This window comes from Gossypium hirsutum, chromosome D10 (genome assembly GCF_007990345.1).
Source record: "Gossypium hirsutum isolate 1008001.06 chromosome D10, Gossypium_hirsutum_v2.1, whole genome shotgun sequence".
NCBI classification, from domain to species: Eukaryota; Viridiplantae; Streptophyta; class Magnoliopsida; order Malvales; family Malvaceae; genus Gossypium; species Gossypium hirsutum.
Window position 1 is genome coordinate 47,027,397 of NC_053446.1, and position 10,658 is coordinate 47,038,054.

At 32.8% G+C, this 10,658-nt stretch overlaps 1 protein-coding gene and 1 pseudogene across 16 annotated transcripts; one reads left to right on the forward strand and one right to left on the reverse strand.

Moving 5' to 3' along the window:
- Positions 1-471: 471 nt before the first annotated feature.
- Positions 472-4,492, reverse strand: LOC107915516 (probable LRR receptor-like serine/threonine-protein kinase At3g47570; annotated as a pseudogene).
- Positions 4,300-10,019, forward strand: LOC107915075 (putative lysine-specific demethylase JMJ16). 16 transcript variants are annotated; one of them, XR_005919424.1, is made up of 11 exons: positions 5,021-5,172; positions 5,255-5,329; positions 5,417-5,577; positions 6,782-6,870; positions 7,018-7,096; positions 7,260-7,411; positions 7,494-7,600; positions 8,024-8,727; positions 8,848-8,925; positions 9,379-9,495; positions 9,748-10,019. XR_005919424.1 is itself a non-coding variant. In XM_041102402.1 (10 exons), the coding sequence occupies exons 1-5, from the start codon at positions 4,537-4,539 to the stop codon at positions 6,293-6,295; spliced, it is 744 nt and encodes a 247-aa protein (XP_040958336.1). In that variant the 5' UTR covers positions 4,300-4,536; the 3' UTR covers positions 6,296-6,377; positions 6,782-6,870; positions 7,018-7,096; positions 7,260-7,411; positions 7,494-7,600; positions 9,748-10,019. The 16 variants fall into 16 exon arrangements, 2 of the variants coding, with proteins under 2 accessions (XP_040958336.1, XP_040958335.1); XM_041102402.1 differs by lacking the exons at positions 5,021-5,172; positions 8,024-8,727; positions 8,848-8,925; positions 9,379-9,495 and adding exons at positions 4,300-4,582; positions 4,957-5,013; positions 5,840-5,983; positions 6,122-6,377 and having other exon boundaries at positions 5,255-5,577; XM_041102401.1 differs by lacking the exons at positions 5,021-5,172; positions 8,848-8,925; positions 9,379-9,495; positions 9,748-10,019 and adding exons at positions 4,300-4,582; positions 4,957-5,013; positions 5,840-5,983; positions 6,122-6,377 and having other exon boundaries at positions 5,255-5,577; positions 8,024-8,272.
- Positions 10,020-10,658: the final 639 nt, after the last annotated feature.

Genomic DNA, 10,658 nt, shown 5'->3' on the forward strand with positions numbered 1-10,658 from the left:
AATCTTTTTGATAAATTATTTTATAAAATTATAAGAAGAAAGAGTTAAAATTAATCATGTATCCATGTTGAATAATTCATCACATACTTTCAAATCCTACTAACAAAAAAAAAACTATTAATTTCCACAATATTGACATGTCCAATAGCATAACTCATACAATCAGTTGTAGACTTAAAATTCAACAACATTATTAGTCTCATTTTCCAAACTATCACTTGAAAACTAAAAAGCCAAATGTTTCATTACTAGCTTTTTTAGCTTATTTGAATATACAAAACATTAATAAAGAAGCACTTTTCCTAAACTAAGCCTCTCAACTCCATCCTTATGGCATCTAAGGTTCCTACAACATAAGAAAACCAAGTAATCTCTTATTCTTTCTTTATCTCGTTTGAACATAGTATTTATCTCAAAAGTAGGGGAAATGTTCATTAAGATGAGATTATTACCTGTTGATGAGCAGCATATTTAAGTTTGACCCTCTCTACGTAATCGAGTTGGATAAAGCTTGTTCCTAATGGAACAAAGCTTGATAACAACATCACTCATGTCCATACGCTCACTTGGTGATTCAAAAGAACAAGCAAGTTCTATATCAAGTATAGAAGTCGAGCACCAAAAATGTCTATCATTTCTCAAGTTGTTCCCACTAAGAATAATGTCGACAATTGTTCCTCTTCTGACTCTCTCTTGAAGTAAAATGGGATCTATAATCTCGATCATTCGTTCAGGCAAAGCTGCCTCAACAAAGTTGCGAATACTTAAACCTTCTTTGAACCTTTCATCGATTGGCCTTTTTTCCGGTAAACATCTCCAACAAAAGGATACCATAGCTATACACGTCACCTTTTGTTGACAACTCGCTTCCCATGCCATATTCTGCAATTAAATCATCACAAATTATATACAAAAATAATTTCAGAGAAAGCTATAGAATATTAAAAAATTGATTTTAGGTTGTATGTTTTGCTTTTAAATAATGGAAGAAATGAACCAAGTGAACTGACCTGGTGGAGCATAACCAATAGTTCTTCTTAACCCAAAGGAGCTTGACTGATTAGTAGAATAGTTAAGCTTGTCTCCAAAAAAGATTTTTGCTAAGCCGAAGTCACTTATATGACCAACCATTTCCTCATCGAGTAGAATATTGCTTGGCTTGATATCACAATGAATGATCAATGTTTAGCCATGATGGTGCAGATATTCTAGTGCATGGGCAACATCTATGGCCACATTAACTCTTTCAAAGAAGTTCAATTTTCTCGTTGTCTCCAATTCATGCATGCCAGTAAATCGATGCAGCCAGTCCCCTAAGCTTCCATTTTCCATGAACTCATAAACCAAGGCTTTAAAATCATTTCCTTGATAATCGAAACCTGAAATGGCTGTTAATACCTTGACCAGATTTCGGTGTCGAATGTGCTTCAAGGCCTCACATTCAGCCAAGAAGCTCCTAGAAGCTCCCCGATTCAGAAGATTAAACACCTTACTGCAATAAATGCTCCATTTTCTTCAAGAACACCTTTGTATACAAAGTCAAAACTTCCTGAACCAACCAAATTTTACATGGAGAATCCGTTAGTTGCCCTTAGGATGCTTACGTATGATAACTGTAGAAGCGAATTTTCTGCACAAGTTGTTGTCGGTTGTTGCTCTTTCTTCTTTCTAAACCTCATGATGAGGACAAAAAACGGTATCGAACTCACTCCTAAAACCACAACAACAACTGCAATTATTAATCTAAGGGGAGTGTTTGAAGATGTTTTCGAGTTACATCTTAGCAAGTGTAACTCAGGGATGCCTCCACAAAGCTTATTGTTTCCCTCAACAAATGTAGCACTTGCATTCTTAAAGACTCGTTCACTTAGTATCACTCCCTCAAAATCATTGAAAGAAATATTTAAATACTTTAATGCCCTAAAACTCACAAGAAATTCCGGAACCCGACCTGAAAGATTATTGTTAGATACGTCCAGTGCCTCAAGACCTCTCAATGAACTCAAAGATAAAGGAATGGGCCCTTCAAACAAGTTGCCATCCAAGAACAACTTCTCTAGGCTTACACAGTTACCAAGTTTGTTTGGAAGTAAACCAGATAACCTGTTTTGGGAAACATGGAATTCACTTAGATGTTTTAGTTGTTCTACTGCCACAGGAAGGTCACCAGTCAAATTGTTTGACGATAAGTCTAGTGAAATGGACATTGATGGGAGTCCAAGTATTTGTGGGGGTATTGGTCCACCAAGGTTGTTATGAGAAAGACCCATTTCAAGCAAATTTTGGCATTCACCTAAACTTGAAGAAAGGTTGCCCTGAAGATTGTTAAAATCTAAAGCAAGTTTGGTTAACATTGTTAAGTTTCCAATAGAATAAGGAATAGTCCCATTAAGAAAATTTATAAGAGCATCAAATATCGTTAGCTTTTGAAGCCTCCCAATATCAATAGGAATGGGACCTGATAGTTGATTTTGACTTATACCTAGCACCTTCAAATTGATGAGATTTCCAATCACTACACCAAAACAGGCTTTTAGTGGCATTTTTAGTGGCGTTTAGGTAAAAAACGCCGCTAAAAATCGAGCATTAGCGGCGCTTTACATAAAACGCCGCTAAAGATTGACCATTCGGGGCTTTAGTGGCGTTTTTTAAAAAAGCGCCGCTAATGCTCAGGGTTTTAGCGGCGTTTTTGGAAAAGCGCCGCTAATGCTTTGGTCTTTAGCGACGTTTTTGGGGAAGCGCCCTAATGCTCTGGTCTTTAGCAGCATTTTTGGAAAAGCGCCGCTAATGCTCTGGTCTTTAGCGGCGTTTTTGGGAAAGCGCCGCTAATGCTCTGGTCTTTAGCGGCGTTTTTGGAGAAGCGCCGCTAATGCTCTGGTCTTTAGCGGCGTTTTTGGGAAAGCGCCACAAAAACAATTTATCTGTCTAATTACTATTTAATTTGTTTATTTATATTAATTAAAATTTAATTTATTTTTAATTGAATATTTGTTAAAATGGATAAATTTGAAATAAAAAAATAGAAAAATATTTGTTAAAAATGAAAAAATTAAAATACTATTATTTAAAATAATTTTAAAGTTTTTTGGGTACATTACTGAGTGTTTTTTAATTTACATATTAAATAATTTCTTATATAATCGTAAAAGAGATAGTATTAATTTTAAAATATTGAATTAATTGTCTCTATAGTTTAAGGTTTTTTGTTTACGGTATATGATTTAGAGCTTAAGGTTTAGGAGTTACTATTTTAAGGTTTATGGATTATGAGTTTAGGGGTTATGGTTTACACTTTATGGTTTAAGATTTAGGGTTTAAGGGTTACGGTTTATGGTTTAAGGGTATAGATTAAGGGTTAGGGTTTAAGGTTTAGGGATTAAGGGTTAGGGGTTGAGGGTTAAGAGTTAGGGGTTTAAGATTTAGGGTTTAGATTAATTAGTTTTTTAATTTATATATTAAATAATTTCTTATATAATTGTAAAAGAGATAATATTAAATTGATATATTAAAATTATGATTATAGTTTAAATTATTTATAAATAATTTATATATTAAAATAATGATTATAGTGTTCTGGGTACATGACTGATTGTTTTTTAATTTATATAATCGTAAGATAGATAGTATTAATTTTAAAATATTGAATTAATTATGATTATAGTTTAGGGTATATGGTTTAGGGTTTAAAGTTTAAGAGTTACTATTTTAAGGTTTATAGATTATGGGTTTAGGAATTACGGTTTATGGTTTATTGTTTAAGGGTTGGGGTTTAAAGTTTAGGGGTTAGGGGTTTAGGATTTTAGAGTTATATTTTATGATTTATGGTTTAGGGGATAAGGGTTTAGGGTTTAGATTAATTAGTATTTTTTAATTTATATATTAAATAATTTCTTATATAATTGTGAAAGATATAATATTAATTTTAATATATTAAAATTATGATTATAGTTTAAATTATTTAAGAGATAATCGATAAACTTTATATATATTAAATGGTTTAGGATTTAAGGATTATTTGAGATTTGTTAAATGAAAAATTTTATACAATCAATTAATGCTTTTATATTTAAAAATTTTTAATCTAAACCATTTGATATATTTAAATATTAGATTTTAAAAAAATTAATAAATAAATAAAATCACTTAATTAATAATTTTTAACAAATAAAATAAAAATTTTTAACAAAGCAAAACGACATCGTTATTTTCAAAAAAAGCAATAACGACGTTTTTTATAAAAACGCCACAAAATTCATTTTACTTAGAAAGAATTCGCGCTGATTTTTTCCCAAATTTCCCCCCTAAAACCCCGAACTTTATCATTCTTCTTCTTTCCTCTAGTACACGAGGCTTTGCACACGAGGAACACCGTGAAACATCGACGGAGACGCTCCGCCATTAAATCCATGTTTGGCAAACATCGAGCTTCGATAATTTTCAAATCAAGGTCGCCATGCAAAAATACAACAGGATCCGAAGCATCTTCCCCCATTGAATCAAATCGAGAAATAAAGAAAAATTATTCAAAGACGGTCAATGAGAAAAATGAAGATGATAAATAGCAATGTAAAAGGTAGGCAAGGTAGGTTACAGCAGCTTGAAAATAAAATTGTTTTTGTTTTTAGTAATTAATTAGTGTTCATATTGGTGTTGGCAATAACCGGAGAACAACAAAGTCACTGCCGTGTAGGGACGTTGTTTTCGAAACATCAGAATCCCAGTTTGTTTTCTCCGACTAAAGCCAACGTCCATAATCGAAGGCTGTAACAGGGAGCGAAATTCCAGAAGTTTACGGTTTTGTTTCTTTTTGGCTAATGTGGTTCTGTTTATCATTCTTTGCCTTTGCCGGCTGCTCTCTCAATTCTTCTTTATCATTCTTGTTTTGGGTTTTCATTTTTTTTTTCTAAATGACTGACAGCTTCGATGCGCCATTTTTTTGAACTATTCTTTTTGCAGCGATTGGGTTTAATGTAGAGGCTCTACAATACAACAACATCAAGTTTCAAGTTTCAAGTACGGGAGCTATGAGTAGCTAGTTCTCTATTTCCTTACTTGGAGATTGTAGTTCTTAGAGGAAAGAAAGAGTGAAAAAGCTACTTGATATTTGTTCAATTTTGACAATTTTGATAAACTGGTTTTCTTATGTTGTTAGATTAGGCTCTAGCTTTTAAGGTGGGTCTCTTTTGTATTAATTTGTTATCTATTCCTCGTACAAAATTTAGTTTTTTGAATTGTCATCCATTGTCTTGTGTAGTAATACGGATAGGGATGGAACTTGTGAGAGTTTGTCTTGAAGAAAAGAATGATGATATTTCATCAGTTCCACCAGGTTTCGAGCCTCGTGCATTGTTTACCTTAAAGAGTGAGGCACATGATACTAAAAGACATGAGCGTGATAATTTGATCTGTTGTTCAGCCTCTACTAGAGCCATTCTAGTTGAAAAGGGAACTGGGTTGGCCAATGATGAAAGTTCAAAGATTACAAGGTCAATGTCTATGAGGCGTCGACCTTGGATAAACTATGGTCAATATGGTAACAGTTCAGAAGATGAACCCGATCATGGAAAGCTCAATCAAGTTAGTTTCTTCTTTCCTTGTTAAGTTGTTTGTTTTATCATTGTATAGCTGCAGCATCTTAAATGCATGAAATGACTTAGAAGTCCCTTATAGTTAAGGTTTTTTTGGTAGGATAACTTCATGTTTATTTTGTATTGTAGAGTTGCGTAATTCAGTGACTATAAAGCAGATGGACTATGCTTTCTAGAATGTATAATTGATATGATGTTTTACTTTATTAACCATTGTCTTCAAATGTTACTTCTGAAAAATTTACATGAAGTTGAACAAGAGAATAGGACAAGCAAGCAAAGTTTCCGATAATGAAGTGGAACAAGTGTTGAAACAGGTAACTGCAAGATGGCGTCCAGAAGAGGCATGTCGGCCAGATATTGAGGATGTACCTGTGTTCTACCCAACAGACGAGGTACTTAATGTTGCTTACAATATTTTGAGTTGTTTAATTTTCTTAATTTTTCGTGCCATGCTTGTTACTTTTGCTTGTAAAATCTAGAGTTCTACTTAGAATTGAAGTATCTTAACTGGTTTCATTTTGTTTCTCCAGGAGTTTGAAGATACTTTGAAGTATATAGCCAGCATACGACCAAGAGCAGAACAATATGGAATCTGTCGCATTGTTCCTCCATCTTCTAAAATGAGCAACGAATGTGATACGATACTTGTTAATGAAGAATCCTACTTATGGCATCATAGTGCTTGTGAATTACAGTGTTTATAGTGATTAACACTTTTCTGCTCCACTGTTTTATCAGCATGCTGATCGGTTCAGCATCTGCACATCAGCTTGTTTACTTTGCCTGGTACAATTGTCAGCAGTGTTGAGTGGTTTTTTGTTTCTTCATATAGAGAGTTGGCAATATTAGATGAAAAAATAACTTAATCACAACATAAAATATGACACGACATTGAACAATAACATGAATATGACTCAATTACAAAATTCATAGTAATATAAAATACCTTAAACAAGATTACGACACAGATACAAAAATTTCCGGGTCTATATGTATAGAAAATTTTGCTTCAATTTGGGTCCGCGAAGAAATGAAATATATGCTTGAAGTAGAGGTCGTGAAGTACATATATTCCTGTAACTTGCTTCAATTTAATGGAGAAGGAATTCAATATCTCTAATATTATGTTTCCTTTGATTTTGTATTTATCTATGCAGCATACTTATAATCTTTGACATTGCTTTTTATAGCTCAACTGCCGGGAACAACTCAAGATCACTTGCAAATATTTAACATAGAGATGAAAGCAAAAATGAAGTCACATCAGATGCCTGAACAGGTCAAATTCATTTGTTTTCTCAAATTTTCTTTGTAATGGTTCTATTACATTCTGCCATTAGATTTTGGGCTCTCGACCTTTATTGTTTTTCCTTGATGGTAAACTTGATTGCATGAGCTTATCAAACCATCCTGGGTTCTTGTCTAGGTTGTATTTTGGAAATGGATTTCCCCAAAAATGCTTGGCCTAGTCACACAAACTTCTATGTATCATTGGTCAATTGAAGGTAAGGTGTTATTTTACAAGTCCAGAAACTTTGTTTTATTCATTGTGGATTAATTCCTTTTGATGCTTGCATACATGTATGCACTCCTTTGTGTTTTATTCTATTTTTGTTCTTAGATCTATTAAATCTAACTTAATTTTCATGCATTCTGTTGTGCAAGTAGATCATTCTTCTCTTATGTAGAAGACATTCATTAGTATATTTCAAGGCTGCCAGATTCATTCCAGATAAAGTTTTCATGAAGCAAAAGAAATGGGCAGTTCTAAGAAGAAATTTGCTCGTAAACTCAGTGAGATCAACGTCGTTGATGAACAAGTATTTTGCCTCATTGAATCCCCATCTGGAAAAAAGCTTTTGTTTTTTTATTCTTTTAAATTTTGTTGTTTTAAAATTGCAGGAACTTAGAGAAGCTTCAGCTAATATTGAACCAAAGCATCAAAACGCCGTTGCAGATTTAATAAATAGTTACAAAAGTTTATACCCAAAATGGGTTTTTGATCTCAGGTAATTTAAAACTCTTATTTACTTAATGGTGTAATTTTGAATTTCATTGGCAACTTTAATTTGTTAGAATTTGATCCTCTTAATTTGCAAAAATTGGAAATTTGATCCTGTTTTTGGTGCATACATGCACTTGAACAGTTGGTTTTTGCTAATTTGTTTTGATCTCCGATAGTTTAAAACTCTTATTTACTTAATGGTGTAAGTCTGAATTTCATTGGAAACTTTAATTTGTTAGACTTCCATCCTCTTATTTTATAAAAATTGAAAATTTCATTGGTAAATACATGAACTTGAACCATTGATTTTTGTTAATTTGTTGCATATAAATCGTTATAGAAATTGAAGATTTAGCCCTATTGCCGGTAAATATATGAACTAGAAATCGTTAATTTTAATTTATTTACTAACCTTGTGTTCGATTAGGTGAGGAAACCAAGTAGTTCATTTACAAGGCGTGGTTCAATGATATACACCAAGACCCCTTCAAGGGAATCCTTATCTGGAAATGCGAGATTATAATATATATATACATTTGTTTCAATTTATTCTGTTGAGTTTACTTGAAAATTTGTGGAATTATGTATTACTTGCTTTATTTTTTTAATAGCTTATACTGTTAGTGAATTAGATAGATTTACTCCCTATTATACCTATATCTAAGTTGAAATTATATATGCCTTTGCATTCCAAATATGAAAAATTGGAAATTAGGCATAGCCTATTGAAATTGGTGTTTTGATATGAATGTGTTATGCTTCTGTTTGTGCAAATCTGTATCGTACCATGGTAGGATATTCAACATTTGAGTTTGTGTTGAACAAATATGCAATGGAAGTGTTTTACAAGATTATCAAAGGAATTCTCACCAATAAGGTTTGTTTTACATGATTCTTTTATGTGCAATTGTTTTTACTATTAAATTCATGCTCATATTTTAGTTTAATAGCTTTTCATTTTTGAGATGGTTATAATGGGGGTTTTATTTTACCAATCAGTTGGTGGGTCTTTTTTTTTGTCCTTTTTCATTTTCTGCTTTTTTTTTCTGGTTTTGTAATGGTGAATGCAGTATGGTTGATGGTTTTGCAGGGGAAGAAGTTCTATTAATGGGTATTTACAATTGAAGAGTGGTAAGGTTTGGAGCAAGTCATTTTACTAAGAGAGCAAGGGTTTTTATTATGAATTTATGATATATTTTTTTAGGTTTGTTGAAAAGAGTTTTAGATTCTGAAATCATGTTGTTATACCAGGATGGTAAGTCCCATGAAAGGAGTGGACAAGAGACAAATCAACAAATGTGAAATTATAAATACCAGCTTGAGCAAGAAGTAAGAGGATTCTAATTCTATTTCATTATTTGTTTTGGCGTATTTGTTCGAAAATCAATTTCTCTAGAAAATTTTCCCTTTCTTATGTTTTTGTCCCCCCCAAAAGATGGAGATTGCAAGAAGTAAGGGTTTTTGAACTCGTTTTTAGTCTACGAATCTACATCACTCTCACTCCTCGTCTTTATAAATCTTAAGCTTATCGAGGGTTGATTTGATGTATTCTACTAGAAAGCAAAGAAGCATCGGCATAACAATAGACTTTTAAGGGGAGACATATGAAAACATGAAACAATTGTTTACTCGTTCAGAATTAACGGTTTTGCTAATGAATGACATGCCGTTATCATGATATACATGTTTTGATTTTCTTTTTTTTTCTTACCGGTAACAGCCAGCTTTGTGCAGGATTTATATCTCATTCTCATGCAACATGCTACCACTTGGGTGATACAGGTTAAAAAGTTGCAGCAGCAGTTGCAGGAAGAGACCGATTTGCACTTAGCTCTAGCAAGTGCTGTTGAACATTGTGGTTCACCTTCTTCTAGTTCTCCAGGCAAGCTTCCGGATAAGGTCAGTCTCCTTCCGTGGGATTTCTGTTCTTTTTTTATGTTCTTTTCTCAATTTTTGAAACTTGGATTTCAGGCCTAGGAGCTTTTAGATAGCATAGTTGTTCTCGAGATTACCGTAGCAAAGTTAGAGCAGGAATTTGTTTATAAATTTTCCCATCAAACATACATTATTGAGGCACTTAAATTTTTTTATAGATTTTTGAAGAAATGTTCCTTATTTTTGGGTTTTTACTTGTTTTTTATTTGTTTACAGCAAGCATTACACCAGGGACTGTGTTGATTTTGTTGGCTGGAAGGTTTATGGGGAAGAGAGTTGTTTTCTTGAAGCAACTTACTTCTGGGCTCCTTTTGGTCACCGGTGGGCATTACATATTTTACTGCTATCCTTGTTTCGTCATTGATTTGCTTACTGCTTTAAAATATTGGATGTATGATATATGTTATTCAATTGCGAGCTGGATATATGAACATGTTTGTTAAAACCCTTGTTATTGATTTCTGCAGTATTACTTCCATAGTTTCTCACTTGGTTTATTTTCTAGAAGCATTATGCTACTTTTATCTTATAGATAAGATTTGATGGTAGCAAACCAATTTAACATTTAATATGCCCGAGATTGAGTGATGCTATCTTGAAATTTAATGCTTCAGAAAAGGATAAACGTGGTGAAAAATATCGATTCACTATAAAATTGATTTGATTAAAAGTATATTAATTTAAATAATATTTTTTTATTTATCCTTAAAAGTATATTTAAAGTTTAAATTTAACAAATAAAACATAATATAATATTTATTATAAAAAAATTATTTGATTAAAATATTTTTTTTTAAATGTTATGTTTTTAGTGGTGTTTTTGCAAGAAGCGTCGCTAAAGGTTTGTTCTATAGCGGCGTTTGTGGTAAAAGCGCTGCTAAAGGTCTTTAGTTATAGCGGCATTTGTGGGAAAAGCGCCGCTAAAGATCCTGATCTATAGCGGTGTTTCTCGTAAAAGCGTCGCTAAAGGCCATGGTCTTTAGCGGCGTTTGTTGGAGAAGCGCCGCTAAAGATTAGGATTTTTAGCGGCATTTTTGGAAAAGCGCCACTAAAGGTCATGGCCTTTAGCGGCGTTTATTTCTAAAAACGCCGCTAAAGTTAGCGACGCTGTCATTAGCGGCATTTTT